General features: G+C 44.8%; 1 protein-coding gene across 3 annotated transcripts in view; it reads right to left on the bottom strand.

Annotated features, from left to right (window-relative positions):
- Positions 1-5,084: 5,084 nt before the first annotated feature.
- Positions 5,085-18,579, bottom strand: part of LOC100022811 (dual specificity testis-specific protein kinase 1-like) — a 42,014-nt gene continuing 28,519 nt past the window's right edge. For all 3 annotated transcript variants that reach the window (XM_007475424.2, XM_007475425.2, XM_007475427.2), the window contains 7 exons: positions 13,008-13,129; positions 12,225-12,273; positions 11,400-11,549; positions 10,614-10,787; positions 9,152-9,235; positions 8,111-8,197; positions 5,085-7,487 (listed from right to left, as the gene is read on the bottom strand). In XM_007475424.2, coding sequence (XP_007475486.1) covers positions 7,398-7,487; positions 8,111-8,197; positions 9,152-9,235; positions 10,614-10,787; positions 11,400-11,549; positions 12,225-12,273; positions 13,008-13,129 — 756 coding nt within the window. In that variant the 3' untranslated portion in view covers positions 5,085-7,397. The remainder of the gene's footprint in view (positions 7,488-8,110; positions 8,198-9,151; positions 9,236-10,613; positions 10,788-11,399; positions 11,550-12,224; positions 12,274-13,007; positions 13,130-18,579) is intronic.

Raw genomic sequence — 18,579 nt, 5'->3', positions numbered from 1 at the left:
CTACACAAGTAGTACGCCTGGACAGGAGAAGGGGGAAATTTGGTAAGCATCTTGATCATTAGGTGAGTTCATCAGTCGTCATTCAGATTGATTAGTAAACAAGCCCTGACCAGAATTTGGACAGAACTAGCTACCACTTATAGCTAGAACTAGAAGAAATCCCCTGGATGCCCTTGGCCTCCGGCTTGACCTCGGATCTTAACCACGCCAGGCCCTACCTTCTCCGCACTGAAGACTCCAACATCAAACATCATCTGTGTCTGCTTGAGTGCAATGCTCATTGACTAACCCAGATTTGCTGCCTTGCCAGACAATCAGCTTGGAGGGAAGAACACAAGCCTCTGGCTGGCATCAAAGGAACCAAGACATGCCTCCTGGGAAGTCCTAGGAGATCAGCTTGGTACTTTATTCCTCGCGGAGTTAATGCTTGTGCTGCTTAATAGAGAAGATGAGCCGATGCTTCCATGCATTTGATTAGTAAATTTCAATTGCCTGCATTGAGAAGCACAAGTCTAATGAGTGATTCTAGTGTATTAGTATAAGTGATGATAAATTGGTTTTGCATATGTACCATGCGTTACCCTGCCCTCACTATCATTCCCAACTTTCTTTTATGATCTGTAGTCTCTCCCTGTCCGCTGGATTCTTTCGGGATGTCTACAAACATATTCATGTCTCCCCCTTTCTTAAAAAACCCTCGCTGGGGAATTGCGCGTCGGCTACGGGAAGGGCAGGGGGAGGGGAGGGAGGAATAGAATATGATTTTTGTAACCAAGGAATAATGTCTGAAATTGACCAAATTAAAAAAAAAAAAACCCTCACTGGATCCCACCATTCCCACTCACTATGGTCCTAAGTCTCTCCTCCCAGTCTTGGCTAAATTCCTTGAGAAAGCCATCTGTTCTCAGTGCCTTTTCTCCCAAATCCTCTGGAAATTAACTTCTGACTTGATCCCTCTAACAAAATGATCCTCTCCAAATTAGAGTGATCTTTTCATTAAGAATTAGAATGACCTTTTCTCGGTCCTCACCTTTCTTGACCTCTCTTTTTTTTGTATCATTCGACTCTTGGTTTTCTTCCTGGCTTTCTGACGGCCCCTTTTCTGACTCTTCATCTATATCATACTTACTAACTCTGATTCACCCCCAAGACTCTGCCCTGGACCCTCTTCTCTCTTTGCTCTATGTTAGCCTCACTTAATGATCTCATCAGCCCAATTATCAATTTCTCTGCAGACTATATATGTGATAGAATATATATTTGTGGTAGAATTCAAACTCAAGTCTTTTTAACTTCCAGTCCAGCACTCTTACCTACTGGGCCCCTGAGCTTTGGGGGAGGCTAGTGATAGGGATATCAAAAAAGAAAGGTCATTGAAGCATTTTTTAAACTCTTACCTCAGGTCTTAAAACAGAAGAGTGGTAAGGGCTAGGCAGTTGGGATTAAATGACTCACCCAAGGTCACACAGCTAGGAAGTATCTGAGATCAAATTTGAACCCAAGACCTCCTGACTCCAGGTCTGGTGTTCTTTCCACTATACTACCTATTTTCCCCAAAGCATTTTTTTTAATTGAAAGGAAAAGAACAGAAGCAAACTGTATATAATAGATTCAGATTCACTTTCATATACCCCCCATCTCCTTACCCCCCAAAATGAACTGCTTGAAGTCTCATTTTTAAGTGCAAGGCACAAAACTATGAAGTATGGGGAGGTAGAGGTGGTAGGAAAAAATGGGAAGAAAACAACATCTGTATTCTGAGTTCTGGCATTCTCTCCACTTCCTGTGTTGAGAAAATGGACTCTCAAAACCTGCCCAGAGTTTCAGTGCTCCTCATTTCCTTCCCCAAGGCCTAATGTTCCCAAGAGCTGTGATCAATATTTCTAGTAGCTCTCTGTGATGAATCATCCCCTTCACAGTGTGTTGAGAGGGCAGAACGGTTATTGGAGAGCTGAGACCAGGGCTCCCCAGGCAGCACACGCGGAGGTGGCAATTACTGGAGAAGGAGTGCCAAGAATGTTTAATACCTGATTCCCTTCCTGTTTTAGCATAACTATTCCATTTCATTGAATGTCTTTGCCTTGAATTCATGGTCCTCTGGTTTGATCTGATAAAAGAAATGTCCGTGGGGGCTCATGAGCTGCAGAGCTACTCGGGAGAAGGGAGCCAGGCTGAGAGGCCTTGGGTGCTACATTGACATTTCCCTAATGGTAACGTGACCGCCTCCCCTAGCGTTGTCCTGAGTACAGGATTCTGTTTCTTTCTCCCCTACATCTGGTTTTCAGTTACATCCAGGCTGAACACTCAGAGTCCAGCCTTATTCAAGATGACACTTTTTCTTTTTTTCTTTTAAATCTTTAATTACCTTCTGTAAGGGGCAGAATCTAAGGGGTAAAAATATAAATGCTGGACCAAATTTATCAGAGTGGGGTCACCAGGAATTTAATGAAATTCAAATTATTTTTAGCTATTTATTTATAAAATATAGAAAGAGTGAAAGTAAGAAAATTAGAGAGAGGATAGAGTAAGATATCTAACCTAACACACTAAGTATTTCACTCTGGCCCCTGGCTCAACCCAGGCAGGGCTAATTAGTACTCAACCAGAGGGGCCTCAGCCTTGAGCCGAGGAACCCCCAGATGAATAAAGCAAGGGCTTCAGTCACGAAGCCTCTCTCAAGAGGGGAGGCCTCTCCTGAGGCTAGTCTTTTCAGAAAATCCAGGAAAGGAGTCAGCCTTTTTCACTCACCAATAGGGTAGTTCTAAGGGAAAAAATCCAAGAGCAGTCTGAGGTCCCGAGCTGGAGCTCCTTCAAGATCAAGTTCAAGGCAAAAGACCTTTTCACAGGAAGTTCTTAGCATTTTTAAAGACCGTTCCTTTTCGTCACTTCCTGTGACTTCCTTCCATTTTATGTGGACCCATTACAGCTAAAGCTTTGCTTAGGACTGCCTGGGGGGGGGGCAGTCAGTCAATTCTGATTCGTCACCCACTATTGCACAGATGGGTCACAGATCTTCCCCACTCAAGTGTAAGTGGGGTGTATATGCTTCTGGTGATTAAATCTAAAATGGACAGGGGAGAGTTAAAACCATCTTCACACTTCCTTCTTAGAATCAATTCTGTGTATCGGTTTCAATGTAGAAGAGTGGTAAGGGCTAGGCAATGGGGGTTAAGTGACTTGCCCAGGGTCACATAGCTAGGAAGTGTCTGAGGCCAGATTTGAGCCCTGGACCTCCAGGCCCAGGTCTATCATCTAGCTGCCCCGATTACACTATTTCTTGAGCAATCTGTAGAATTTAAAATATCTGCCATTGGTTTTAAGCCATCCTAAGAAAGGATTATTAAATGCCCCCCCCACCCCATGAGCAAGGGATTATAGTTTGGAATAGGGTTTGGGGTGTAATTTTTTGTCAGAAACACCAGCCCTTTTTTCCTGAGGCTTTTGAGGGCACTGCACATTGTAGAATCTCAGATAGTTAAGGTTGATTCAGATTGGGCTCCCAGTGATCATTTTTTGTTTGGGACATCAGAAAAAAAGTTTACATGACAGTCCCACCCCTTTCTCGATTTGCCCTCCGTATACATATATTTAAAGACATATGGGGGGGGGGGGGGCTGGGTGGCTCAGTGGATTGAGAGCCAGTCCTAGAGACAGGAGGTCCTAGGTTCAAATCTGGCCTCAGACACTTCCTAGCTGTGTGACCCTGGGCAAGTCACTTGACCCCCATTGCCTAAAAAAAAAAAAAGACATATGGGGTAGGGTGGAAGGGTCATGACACTGTGATAAAGGATGAAAAGGTTTGCAATTTGCAAAACTGTGCAAAAACTGAAAAATGCAAACTTAGAAATGATTGAGAGTGGCTTGTGACCAAGGGTCACATGGGAGCCTGAGCCTGAAGGATCTAGGTGAAGATTCCATCTCCCCAACTGACCTTGTTCTCTCCTGAAGTAGTTGGAAGGAGTTTTTCCTATAGCTGGCTGCTGGCAGCATCAGTCTTACTTGGACATCTAACAACAAAAGATCCTGGCTCTATTTGATTTTGGACTCCTGCTGTGAGACTGGGGTATTTGGTTAAGTTTTTAGTTTAGTAGCATAGTTAATATAGTTTAGTTGGTTTTAAGAATAAGAATAATTGCATCCCTAAACCCTTATCCCTTTCCCTTCCCAAACAATAAAACAGATTTATTTATATGTTTTCCTCTTGTGTTTCCCTTACCCCAAATCCTACCCTAACAACACAAAGAAGAAATTTCATTTGGGTCTCTACCTCATTTAGCTTAAGGCAATACACTAACATGGGAGAATTTCCTCACGGCTGGAAACAGAGTCCTTTACCCCAAGCCATGGGAGAACTCCTGTATTTCCAGTGTGAGAGGCCTCTCTTTCCAGGGACTGAGAAGGGACCAGGGCAGAGGAATGAATATTTCAAGCCCAGGTCACAGACCCATCCCAATTCTAGCTAACAAAGCTTTAACCCCAGACACAGACCAGCGCCTGAGATACTGCAAGCATGATGTATACCCATTTTACAGATGAAGGCATAAAGCCCAGAAGGACCAAATAACTAGTCTAGGGTCATACGGCTAGTGTCAGAGCCAGAACTCAAATTCAAGTCTTCCTATTCATAAGGCTAATACTCCCCAGCAATGCACATTTAGTGGCCTACACAGTTATATAAATGCAGATATATATGTGTGGACACACTCACAGGGCAATATGCACAGATTTAACCTGACACACAGAGACACAGCTGGGGACACTCCACTCCCCAGTACTCATACACACACAGAATTTCTGTTGAGAATAAAACACAGATTGCATGAAGCTAGATGGTACAGTAGATAGGGTGCTGGGCCTATAGTGAGGAAGACCTGAGTTCAAAATCTGGCCTCAGATTCTTACTAGCCCATGTGACCCTCAGTAAGTCACTTAATCCTCTTTGCCTCAGTTTCCTCATCTATAAAATGACCTGAAGAAGGAAATAGCAAACCACTCCAGGATCTTTGCTAAGAAAATCCCAAAAGGGATCAGGAAGTGTAAAAAAACAAACAAACAAACAACAAAAAAAACCCACCAACAAACAATTTATCGGATTCAACAAGCTTTATTTCTTCTATTTAGTAAGACTTTTCCTAGGACCTTGGATCAGGGGAACAGAGCCAGAGCGGTTCTGGAGTACATGCTGTGTCTGCCCGTGTTTCCAATGCTGCCCAGGACATTCTCCTTCCTCCCAGGCCATCTGGTGGTTATGTTCTACAACCAAGAGCCATCAATTCACTGAATTCTCCCCTATCCTCAAGCCCCATCCAGAACCCAGCCTCAAGGGGTGGGGGGGATATTGTCCAACCAGCCAATTGGTGCTTCAACGGTTGCCAACAGTCCCCGCGCAGAGTAAGGCATACCTCACATAGGACATTGGAGAAACTTTGACAGGCCCCTCTTAATCCCAGAGAGTTTTAGTGACTTCTTCAAATTCACACAGCAAAACACAGTGAAAGTCAATAGCCAGGCTTCCTGCCTGGTGCTCCCCACGGCACCCCTGCTCCATTTGGCTATCCCTCGCTCACTCCAACTTCACTGACCCCTGAAGAAAGCTAGCTGGGGTTGTCGAGGTGATAGCATTGGGAAGAAAGATGTCATGGGGTTGTGAACTAGTCTGCTCTTTGGAGAGATCTCCCTCATGTAAATAAACATCCACTACCCATTCAGACGCCCGGGTACTTGGGAAGCTGGGTGGTCAGGCTGCTTGGGTCTGGCCTGGGAAGTTGCCTCTCTCAGAGACACCCAGCTGGCATGAGCCGAGACGCAGACTGAGATGAGACCCCTCGATAGAGGTTCTTAGGACACAGTGTCTTGCATGAGGGAAGAGGGGTACGGAGGAACGACCATCTGTGGGGCGGCCTCCATCCCAGGGAGAGACAATCATGTTGATATTTAGTTGGGTAGCTATGAGATGATTCCAGGCTCAGGAAAGCTCATCCCCAAATTCTCCTCCCCCTTCCTCCCAGGTCAGAGGAGGGAGAGAGTGCAAGTTGGCTTTGTACAAATCTTCCCCTCATCCTTTTAGCCCTCTTGGCTTCCTCAGGGAAGTAGGAACTGAGGGGTCACGTTCAGACCCTGTGGCTTCCTTAATCCCAGGGGGATGGGTCTCCCAAGGAGCCCCAAAGGGATAATAAATGCCCAGGACTGTGAGAGAAGGCTACAGAGCCAGTCACTCAGGGGCCCTTTGCCCTAACCCCCCCTGCCTATCCATCATTTGTCCATTTAAGCAACGGAGGTGCCTCTACAAAAGTGAAGCCAGTCCCTGACCTCAGCGATCTTGCATTCTATTGGGAGAAACAACACCCAGAGGAGAGTGGTGGCCAGGAAAGGTCACTTAGGTGGGAAAGTTATAGAGATCATGATGGGTCTAGTGGAGCAGATTGAGCCAGAGTTCATCTGATCGTGGCTCATGATTTCAGAAGTGAGAGAGAGAGAGAGAGAGAGAGAGAGAGAGAGAGAGAGAGAGAGAGAGAGAGGAGGAAGAAGCAACAAAAAGGTGACAGAGGAGCTGTCCAGAAAGTAGGAGGAAAAGGGAGCCATAGCTGGGGCTTTTCTTTTTTTTTTTTACCTTTTATGGAGTTTTAATTACAAACAGGAGAGAGAGAGAGAGAGAGAGAGAGAGAGAGAGAGAGAGAGAGAGAGAGAGAGAAAGAGAGAGAAAGAGAAAGAGAGAGAGAGAGAGAGAGAGAGAGAGAGAGAAAGAGAGAGAGAGAGAGAGAGAGAGAGAGAGAGAGAGAGAGAGGGGGGGGGGGGAATAGGGCTTAAATAACCCCTCTACTTAGGATGGGCCAAAGGCCCAAGCCCTTAGAGGGGGCTTTTCTTGATATAGTGGTTCAGAAGAGGAAGTCACCAAACAAGAAATCAGGAACCCAGGGTGGACATTTCTCGAGTTAAGGAGGTCACTGGCAAGGCTGTGGAAGGAGTTGGACGGAGATGGTTGAGTTTCAGGTTTGGCCTAGTAATCTCTTCTTTCCCAAAAGGAATATTGACCCATGGTTACCATGCTGGATTTGGGGGTTCCAGGGTGCCCATGATGGAACCCACAAGGGAAAGTAGTCATCTCCATCCATCCCGAGAGCACTTCTGGTTATTTATATTACAAATGAGTCCCAGAAAATGTTCCCATCTGAGTTACTTCTGTAATAACTCTCTCCCTGTATTATCTGCTGAGCTCTCTGTATCGCCCAGTCTTCTGAGAAAGCGGCCGGCAGAGCAAGCACAAACAAGTCCATGGAAGCTGAGGCAGGGAACTATCCCCTTCTGGATCTGCTTACGGCTCAGTCATGTAGGGAAGCCCTGTCTGTCCCTGCAGGAAAGTCAGGTGGGAGCAGGCACCAAAGTTCACTCTCCAAAAGCTAACTGGCTGTTTGGGAGTCCAGTATCTCAGCCATCTCTTCCAATTCTTCCAGGAGTTCAGTGAAGGATGGCCGCTTCAAAGCTTCCAACTGAGATGGAAAAGAGAAAAGACTAGAATATACAAGGCCCCTACTGAAGTCCTTTCCCAATAGGTCTCCCCTGTTCTGAAGGCCTACTCTGGTTGGTTCTAGCAATGGATTAGGTGTTAGAAAAGTGTACCCGATTAAGGGTTATTCATCTTCCTGAATTATAGGATGGGACCAGAACGCCTAGGAGACAAGGACTTCCTCAAGGCCACACACTTCATAGGTAACTTCAGGAACATTCCTATAGGGCTGACATGTGAACAAGGGGGAAACTAAAATTTATAGAGACTTTAAGGTTTATTATTATTTTATTAATTATTAATTATTATATAATTATACAATAATTAATAATAATTAATTATTAAATTATTTCATTTCAACCTTCCAATAACCCTCTAAGGTTTTATTATTCCCATTTTATGGATGGGAAACTGAAGGAGAAATAGCCTAAATGACTTGCTCAGGGCCACAGTTAATTGAAGACAAGACTGAGGTCTTTCTGACTCCAAGACCCACTGTACCACCTACCCAAAGGTACTACTATAGGTGGATTGACACTCATTTCCTGGATGGCCTAAGCTTAAGCCTAAAGGGATAAGGTAAGAGTGGGAGGACAGTGGACCTACCCGGCAACAGCTGGCAGCCAAATCTAGGATATGTGGGGGACACTCATTGACCATCCCTTGGAATGCAGCTACATCTAGTCCATAGTCCTGAATGGAGAGAAATGTCAGTACTGAGGTTGTGCCCAACAAAAGAAAGTTCTTATAGAAATCTGCTCCATCCTGTCCCCAAACAAAACCTCAGATGAAAAAGGGCAGGATCCACAATTGAATCTTCCCATCGCCATCTTGAGGGTCAATTATCTATTATCCTTATGGTCACCACCTCCTCTGCCTCCAGCAAACTCGATTCCCCCAAGCTCTCTTAGCCTATGGGGTACTATGGGAGTTAGTTGGGGATTCCTGCCTGGTGTACTTCTTTATAATCTTTATAATCACATCATCAACTAATACCTGAAATGACTAAGATATCCTCCCAGAAATTAGCCTATAAAGAGATTTCTGGAGGGGATGAGAGGAAACCACTGGAAGTAACTACCCCAGGCTTTCTTACTCAGTCTCCCAATCCTTCCCTCATTTACAGAACTGCTCCCTCGCTCTCTCCCTCAGGTCTATGGAAAACTCAATTCAACTAACACTTATCAAATATTTACTACTTGCCTTAGGGAAGGCATAAATAAATATGGCATAGTCTTTGCACTCAAAAAGCAGGTGGTGGAAACTTAGGCTTCTGAACAAAGACACTGGTCGGCCATCAACTCTAACTCTAATACCCCAGACCTTCCCATTGGACTCACCACCATCTTGCTTCATATACATGGCCACTTAGTGGGCTTTTGGGGAATTATTTTCCCTATCCTGAATAATAGGGCTTGTGTCTGGTATAGACCAGAAACCAAAGGAGTCCTCTGGCCTTTCAGTCACTAGAAAGCTCTCATATATATCTTGGGGTTATTCCTGAGAGCCTGAGGAAAAACCAAGCGAGTTCACTTAGTGTCTATATCTGGTTTGCATATTGTTTTAATACCTTGCACTCCAACAGTTTCCTTTATTTTTTAATACATTTTTATTATTTTCCCTTAAAATGATGTTTGTGTGACTCACCTGTGTCCGGGGAAGAACCTCAGGGTCAGCAGGAATCCGACCAAGGATCTCACAAAGGACAATGCCAAATGAGAACACATCTACCTGCCAAGGCCAAAAAACAGGGAGGAGCTGGAGCAACAGGGGACACTGGGAGCTGCTGTCCCCAGAGCACAGTGAGAGATCTTCAGCAATGGGAGGCAAATTCACTTCCTAGAGGCTTAACCTCACCCAAATGGAATTCTACTCAGCCCCCTCAGCATTTTGGAAACAGTTCAATTGATACCAATTCTACCTTGTGTTTCCTCACGTGTTCATCTGAAACTCTCCTCCTCCTAGTGTGGGTGTTTAAGACTAGCGTAGGTGGGAACATCCTCCACTTTCTGCCACATTTGGGGGAAAACGAGAAAACATGTGTCTGTTCAATCAAGGACAGACCCGTGGCCAAGATCTCATCACAGAGGCTCCCACACCCTGTGGTTGGGCCAAGAGAACTCTGGCTCCTGCATCACATAAGAGCTGGCCTCAGAAATTCTATCTATTTCTCCTTCTTAATATGTATTTAGGCATATGGTTTTGCTTCTTAGAGATTTGGTAACTGCAAAGGCTCTTCTTCCTCATTCTGAATCCCAAGGTGGAGGGAAGGGGGAGTTAAAAAGAAATATAAATATCTCCATAAGGCCTTTGATTCCTCACTTGAATAAATAATTAAAGGCCATTGCCAGTATCCTGTAAGAGTTAATTGGCTCTTTCTTTTTGGCTTCCATCCCTAAAGCCAGCCAAAGTCTCCCGTTCTTTTCTCAATAATAATCTCACAGGCAAGTTGTCACCTGGGCCCAGAAGGCTCAGAACACATAGCCTGGTAGATGAGATCCTCCCTATCCCAGATTCTTATCTCCCTCAACCAATTCCTGGGCTCAAAGATTCCCAAGAGTAGTTCTGAAAGAAGATAAGCAGATAACATCTTATAGCCCCTCAGTCATCATCCTGGACTCTCCCCAAAGGAAGACTTATTTATTTATTTATTTTTGGTTAAGAAAATTTTCATGGTTTTATTGTATAATGAGGCATTGGAACATGGGGCCCTTAATGCCCCAGGGGATGCAAGGAAGCCATATCTAGCACTGCTACTGCACTGGTCCAAACCAATCTGGAGGCCAGCTGCAGCAACGTCCCACTCCTGGCTCCAGCTGACTGTCAGCAAATCTCCTTGGGACACATAAATCTTATGTGGGTTTCCTTTCCCCACCCTTGAGCAAAAGCAGGGCTTTACCATATAATCACTCTCTGAAAAATGCATTGACTGCCAAATGAAGGAACCAAAATGGGTGGGAGAAACCAATTTTAGTCTCCTCCTTATTTTTAAATTCCTCAAGCTTAGGGAAGGAACCTTCATTTCCCTGGCAGCGAGCAATCCTAACATATACCTCTTCTATAAGTTATGTGTCAGCCTCGAAGGAAGGACTGGAGCATCGGGCCATACCTTCCGGTCATATGGCTCCCCCCGGAGCATCTCAGGGGCCATCCAGAAGGCCGAGCCCACCAGGGACAGCTTCCGCTCAGGGTCTGCGGCAGGCATCTCTACCACCTCTCTGGCCAGGCCAAAATCGGTAACCAGGGCCTCCCGGCCTCGAGATGTAACACGGATCAAGCAGTTCTGGAAGGAGAAGCTGAGGTTGGAAGACCTGATTGCTCTTTCATGGATTGTGGCCCAGGCCCCCCAGACTCTCCTTGCCTTATCTGGGCCAGAGATTCTGGGCAACTGTGCCTCTCCTTCAATCCCCATCGACTCAAGAGTCCATCCCTCATGGGGCACGATGTAGAGAGGCATGGCTTCCCCCCCCCCTTCCCTCCCATTCCCCCTCCCTCTCTCCGCAACCTTTGGGTCCTGGAGGCACCCATGCATTGTGTGATTATGTGAGCTCAGAAGACAAAAGGCGAGCCCCTTTGTGCCCAAGTAGTCCTCCCTGAATAATGGGAGAATAATGTTTCCAGACATAAATGCTGAAGGTCTGAACGGGACTTGGGTTATGAAGAATGGGTTGGACTTGGGACTCAGTTTTTACTTTCTGGAATAGGGATAAAAGAGGAAAAAGGGATGGAATAGGGGTAGGGTAGCAGGGTCAAGACTCCCAACGAACACGAGGAAAGAGGAAGGAGGTTAGAGTTTGGATGCTAGGGCTGAGGGGATGGGGATAGGTAGAGCAGTAGCGTTCTGGGCTTGGAGCCGGGACATGGGTTTGTCCTTGGGTCTCCACGTGTCCTCTACCTTGGAGTTTAGGTCCCGGTGGTAAATATTCTTGGAGTGCAGATACACCATGCCCCTGGTAATGTCACAGGCCAGAGCTACCTTCTCCTTCCAGCTCAGAGGCACCTCCTGTCTGGCCAAGAGTTCTTCCAAGCAGCCGCCATTTACATACTACAAGGGAGAAAAAAGGGGAAGGGGCATTCACCTCGGTGTGACCTAATAAGAACCCTGGAGGATACTTGACTGGACATGGCTACTACCTTGCCCCAAAGGGGCCCAAGAGATGGATCCCACTATTTCAAAGATATTCTTTGCCAGGCACCAGGCAGAGAGAGAAACTTAAAAAATCCATGGCCATGCTATGGTAATCACTTCCTTTTCTTGGCCCTGGTTTCCCCAATCTATAACATTAGGATATTTGGTTCAGTGGTCTTGGTCTCTAAACTTTTGCCCTTAAGTTCAGACATTTTGAAACAGCAGAAACCCTTACCCATCCATGGCTGGCTTCCTGGAGACTCCCAAGTTCAAGGAAAGCAACTAAGTGGTTAGACTCCTGAGCTGGAAGCCCAGAAGCCTGGGTTCCCTTTACACATAACTTCTGTCTGCTGCATGGCTAGAGTCAAATCAACTGCCCATCTCTGAACTGTCTTCTCCCTTGTGAAATGGGACAATAGGAGCATCAGACAAGGGGTTTGGGGCTGTTCTCCCATGAGGGCTACTATCACCAGAGAGAGAATCTCACGAGTCAGGCCAAGGTGGAAATAGCTATGGAAGCCAAGGAGAGGACCTTCCCACTCTCACATGCAGCTCAGCCCAGCTCTAGCCTGGGATCTCCTTGGTTCTCACCTCCAGGATCGGATACAGCTTCTCATCCCTCACACAGATGCCGAGGTACCTGCAGATGACATGGCCATTGACTTGGAGTCCTCTCCTCTCCTCCCTCCAGTTCCCTGAGCTCTGACCCCAAAAAGGCATTTGCCAGATACGCCCACTATGGGCAGCGCACGAATGCCAGCAATATGGCGGTGCTGACACCATGCCAACGGGTATGAGTGTGAGAGTGTAAGGAGACCCTGCAAGATTCATGCCGCTGTGTAATGTAACCCTACATGTAAAATGTTGGCCTGGAATGTCCGCTGCATTATTATTGAGAGTCTGCCTGACTGTGACAGGTAACACGAGGCTACCTTTGACACGGGGCTGTGTGGAACTGGAGGCTCCCAGAGACTCGGGGCAGAGTTTAACACAAAGCAGCTTGAAGCATGGGGCTGCGGATATCTGGTCAAGGTGGAGAACTGAGAGAGGGAGAGAGAGGGAGGGAGGGAGGGGAGAGAGAGAGGAGACAGACAGACAGACAGACAGAGAGAGAGAGAGAGAGAGAGAGAGAGAGAGAGAGAGAGAGAGAGAGAGACAGAGAGAGACAGAGAGAGACAGAGAGAGAGAGAGAGAGAGAGAGGGAGAGAGGAGAGAGGGAGAGAGAGAGAGAGAGAGAGAGACAGAGAGACAGAGAGAGAAGGGGGGAGGAGAGTGGATGTGTGTGTCTGTCTGTCCCTGGTGTTCCCCACCCTAAAGCTATCTAGCCACCCAATCCCTGTCCCTGACTCCCTCAGCCCCAGGCCCAGCACCTACCTGACAATGTTGGGGTGGGACAGCTTCTGCAGCAGGCTGATCTCCCTCAGGATGACCAGTTGGTCCACATCATTCTTGTAGATCTTCACCACCATCACCTTGCAGGTCGAACTTTGGGTCACCTGGGGGAAGCACTGGGTCAGGTCTGGTGGCAGTGGTCTCCTCATCCAGAGCAGGATGTTTCCCACAGCCATTCTTCTCATTCATACACTCAGCAAACATTCATTAAGCACTTACTCTACACAAAGTCCTGTCTCTAGCACTGGGGGAAATAGAAAAACATTTAGGGAAGACACTGTCCCTGCCCTCATAAAGCTGCCAGTTTTGGAGAGGGATTAGAGTCAAGGGTTCAACGGAACTGGCTCATACTGACTCATCAGAGCTGATTGTTAAATTTTTGTTGTGAGCATTTGCACCTCCGAAATCCACAAATGATACAAATGAGGGCTCAATTTGCTACTTTGTTGATGCCTTGATTTAAGAAAGTGGTGGACAAAGTGTTAATAATGTAGATGAAATTTTAAAGAGTGTCCTGTGGGAAGTCCTGGATTCAAATGTGGCCTCAAACACTTTCTAGCCATGTGACTCTGAGCAAGTCATTTAAACCCAATTCCCTAACCCATACCATCTTTCTGCTTTAGAAGAAATACCTAGTATTGTTCCAAGATAGAAAGTTAAAAAAAAAAGGTGTCCTGCCTTCCAGAGAACTGGTTGTTTATATTTACCAGCTCTCCCCTAGATAAGTCACTGATAAATAAAATACAAGACAAGTGTGCTAAGCAGATCTAAGTAAAGTGTGGTCAAGGCTCATGGCCCAAGAGCTGCCCATGGGCCATGTAGGCAGTCAGAGTGGGCCATCTGTGAAACTTTATTCAGAAGAGAAAGCGGAGGTTCAAGCAGCCACAGCAACCTGGCACCGCCACTTGTGCCTGGGGCCTCACCAGCCCATCTGGTGACCAGGCACAGAAATGCTCCCTCAGACTTATGAAAGGGAATGTTATCCACCTCTAGGGAAAGAACTGTTGGGAGTAGAAATACAGGTGAAAACATATTACTTCTCACTTGTTTATTTGGGCATATGTTTGGGGGTTTTGGTTTTATAAGATTCTTTTCTTACAAAAATGAATAATATGGAAATATAGATATATGTACAACCCAGATTGAATTTCTTGTCAGCTCCAGGAGAGGGGAGGGAAGAAAGGAGGGAGACACAAGAGTCATGTAACTTTGGAAAACTGATGTGGAAATTCGTTATTAAAGCATAAAAGAAAGATAACACTAAAAGAAAAAAAAAAAGAAATGGTCCCTCAGTGAGCATCCTGGAAACCAGGGAGGACAGATTCTTGTAGGCTAAATGCCAGGCCAACGGTAGTCATTTTGGGTCCAGTTCTCATAGCACCCCTTCTCTGGTCCCTGACACACTTGACCTTCCTCTTACTCCTCTCCTTACAGAACTCTGAGCCACAAGGGGCCAGATGCAGGGCAACAGCAACAAGTGACTCCTACCTGGGCACTCATTTATTCGTAAATGGAAAGGCAGTTTGATATAAAAGAAAAATACTAGACTGTTGTTCAGTCATTCAGTTCATGTTGGATGTCATGTGTCCATGGACATACCAGGCCCTGCTATCCTCCACTTTCTCTGTCCAAATTCATGTTTGTTGTTTCCATGCCACTGTCTATCCATCTCATCCTCTTCTCTCCCCTTCTCCTTTTGCCTTCTATCTTTCCCAACATCAGAGTCTTCTACAATGATTAAGGACTGGACTAGGCGTTGGGAAAGACCTGGCTGGGTTCAAATCCTTTTTCTGACATTCTCTGGCTGTGTTATCATGGCCAAGTCTCTTAATCAATCAATAATTATTAAGTTTCTTTCTCTAATAGATTAAGGAAAAATAGAAGTTAAGTGACTTGCCCAAAGTCATGCAACTAGTAAGTGCCTGAGACTAGATTTGAACTCAGGTTTTCCTGACTCCAAGCCTAGCACTCCATCCATCGAACCATTGAGCTGTCTCTAACTTGGCACATAGTAGGTACTTAAGCAATGTTGGTTGATTATTAGTTGATAACAGAGTATAAAACACCCAGACTTGGAGTTCAGGAAGACTTTATTTTAAATCCTAGCTCAGAGACTTATTAGTTGGATGACTCTGAGCAAATGACCTTTCCTCTCTTGGTCTCAGTTTTCTCATCTTTAAAATGAGAATAATAATAACGCCTACCCCAAAGGAGTTGTGAGGGTCAAAGGAGAGTGCTTTGTAAACCTTAAAGTGACACCATAAATGTCAGTTCTTCCTGCTCAGGCCCCATGCACACCCATCACCAAATTTTCTGCAAGGATTTTTTTTTTTTAACCAAAATGGAGATTTCTTCAGCATAGTGAGCTAGTGCCTGGTAGGGAACTCCTCCCCATCCAGACTAGCAGATCCACAACTTACAGCCTTACAGAGTGGCATAAGATATGGAGAAATTAAATCATTTGCTCCAGGTCACACTGAATGTGTTGGAGGCAAGCCTTGAACTCGGCATCTCCTGATTCCAAGGCCAGCTCTCGGTACACTATGCCATACTGCCTTGAGGTGACTAGGTGGTGTCACAGTGCACAGAGTGCTGGGCCTGGAGTGAGTTCAAAACCGACCTCAGACACTAGTTGTGTGGCTTTGGGCAAGTCACTTTACCTCTGCCTGTCTCAGTTTCCCCAACTGGAAAATGGGGATAATAAGAGCATCTTTCTTTCAGAGTTATTGTGAGGATTAAATGAGATATATTTGTAAAATACTCAGCACAGTGTGTGGCATATAGTAGGCACTATAATAAATGCTTATTCCTTGGGAGGACCTGGGTTCAAATCTAGATTTGGACACTTTCTAGCTGTGGGACTCTGGGCACATAATTTGACCATAATTGACATAAAAATAACCCTTTTTAGAACTGGTACTAAGATAAGCAGAAGGTAAGTATTTGAAGATAAAATAGTGAATAAATACTTAAATAAATGCTCATTCCTTTCCCTTCCCTACCCCTGCTTCTCGTCATTGGAGGAATATTGTTTCAGGGAGAAGCTCGGGGTCACTAAAAGCACTACCCAACTTCCCCACGGCGATCTAGCCTGCTCTCCTCCAGCTCTCCTCCTCCTGTTCAATTCCAGGCCCCACTAATGGTTTATTTTCAGCGTCCAAATAAGATATATGTCCTGACAGCCAGGCTCAGTGGGCTTGTCCATCATCTTGCATATCAGCGTCTAAACAATAGATAATCTTCGTCCACCTGGTTTGTTAATTAGGCTCAGTTCTTCTGAGTGGCTGCAGATCTCCTCTGCGAGGCAATGTTGCAGGGCTTGGTGCCCGCAGCACAATGCCACCCATAAACAGAAGCATCTGGAGGCCTCGCCAGCTGGAGGGAAGCCCTCTGCCACGAGCGCTCTGTGCCGCACATCGTCCGTGTCATGGCAAACAGCTTCGGTGAGCAGATGCCTCTCCACGCTATACTTCACATTAATAACAAAAGGCTCTCCCAGGGAAAACAACTTCATAAAGATGCACAAAAACAGAGCAGCTCTTTTTGTGGCAGCACAGAATTAGAAACTTAGAGGATGCCCATCACTGGAGAACAGCGACCTAGGTTACGGTCTGGGAACATGAAGGAACGCTATTATACGGTATAAAATGAAGATGGGGTTAGGGTTGGAAAAACCTGGGAAGACTCCTATGAACTGATATAATGTGAAGCAAGCAGAACACGGAGAACGGTTTCTATGTGATGGCAACACTATTATAAAGGCGAAAGCCCTTTGAAAACCTTGGGGACTCGAAGCAGTTCAATGACCACCCACAATTCCAAGGAGCTTATGAAACAAGCTACCTACCTCCTGAGAAAAGAAAAGAAAGGCTATACACGTAAATGGAAGTATTTTTTTTTTTTGTACATGAACTGTAAAGGAATTTTCTTTGCTTCACTATACATATACATAAGGGGTTTTGCTTTTCTTTCTCAATATGTGGGGAGGGGAAAATATGAGGATTCATGAAAAAATAGATTTTTGTGGTGGAAAATAATAGAATTTAATTTTTAAAAATGAAAAAGGGGTCAGCTAAGTGGATCAGTCGATAGAGCACCAGGATAGGAGGTCCTAGGTTCAAATCTAACCTCAGATATTTGCTCACTGTGTGACCCTGGGCAAAACACTTAATCCTCATTGCCCAGCCCTTACCACTCTTCTGTTTTAGAACTAATACACAGTATTGATTCTCAGAAGGAAGGTAAAAAAAAAAGAAAAGAAAAGAATCAAAGGCTGAACAAATAGAGTTTGAGAGGCAATGTAAAGTGATATAAAGATTCAGATTTAAAGAACCTGGGGTGGAGTCCTGGATTTTCCTCTCATGGGACAAATCACATAATCTCCTTAGACCTTAGTTTCTTTATCTGTAAATAGAAGAGTTTGGACTAGATGATCTTCCTAAGGTTCCTGCCAGCCTTAATCTGTATTGTACGTATAAGTATTTTATTTAATATTAATTAACATCATAATCAATATTGATATCAATTAATATTTATATTAATTAATAATGGAAGCCTGTTATTATCTTTCAGGGATTTTGTATGAGTTTGACAGATGCACAGGAGATACCTTGTTGGAAGAGATTGTTGTAAAGATCAAATGAAACATTTGTAAATTGCTAAGCACAGTGTTTGAAAGCACACAATAGATGCTGTATAATGATGATGAAGAAGACCTGATGATGGGATTTATTCTATAGCCAATACCCTCTACATGACTTAAGAATGGTTTTTGCCATTTTTCTTAATCCTTACCTTCCATCTTGGAATCAATATTGGATACTGGTTCCAAGGCAGAAGAGTGGAAAGGGGTAGACAATGGGGGTTAAGTGTCCTGCCCAGGGTCACACAGCTAGGACATATCTGAGGCCAAATTTGAACCCAGGACCTTCCATCTCTGGACTTGGCTCTCAATCCATGGAGCCACCTAGTTGCCCCTAGTTTTGCCATTTTTAAAATAAAGCTTTACAGTATTTAAACAATAAGGGTCAGACAGCCCTCTGGCAGTAGTTTCCCAACCACTGATCTATAGAATTAAATGGTTTGTTAAATTGTCAATAAATAGTAAGCACAGTTAAAGCTATTCCCTGTACTTTTGAGTCATTTGCATGACTGTAAAGATGTGATCTGATACAGAGTTCCATTTGCAAAAAATCTGCCTATTCCCTCCTCAGACCTTCATCAAACACATCCTCCAAGAGTCAATAGATAGACTATTCTCATGAAAACTTTGAGCAGAAGTCAAAATAGGTAAGTAGTTTCAGTAGTTATTGTTTTAGATATGTTATCTTTGTGTGTGTGTGATAATAAGATTTTCCCATCACTTTTGGTATTCTTTTTTCTTTTAGATTCCTTAAGAATTAATCTCTCAGGGTGAACACTAATTAAAGAATAGACAAACAAGTTAGGTTATATGAATATGATGAAATACAACTTTGCTAAAAGAAATAATAAAATGGAGCAGCTAGGTGTTCTGTGGATAGAGCACCTGGCCTAGACTTGAGAAAACTTGAGT

The sequence above is a fragment of the Monodelphis domestica genome, chromosome 1, assembly GCF_027887165.1.
Source record: "Monodelphis domestica isolate mMonDom1 chromosome 1, mMonDom1.pri, whole genome shotgun sequence".
In the NCBI taxonomy this organism is placed as follows: Eukaryota; Metazoa; Chordata; class Mammalia; order Didelphimorphia; family Didelphidae; genus Monodelphis; species Monodelphis domestica.
Note: the sequence above shows the minus strand (reverse complement) of the source record. Positions and strands in the feature narration are given on the sequence as shown.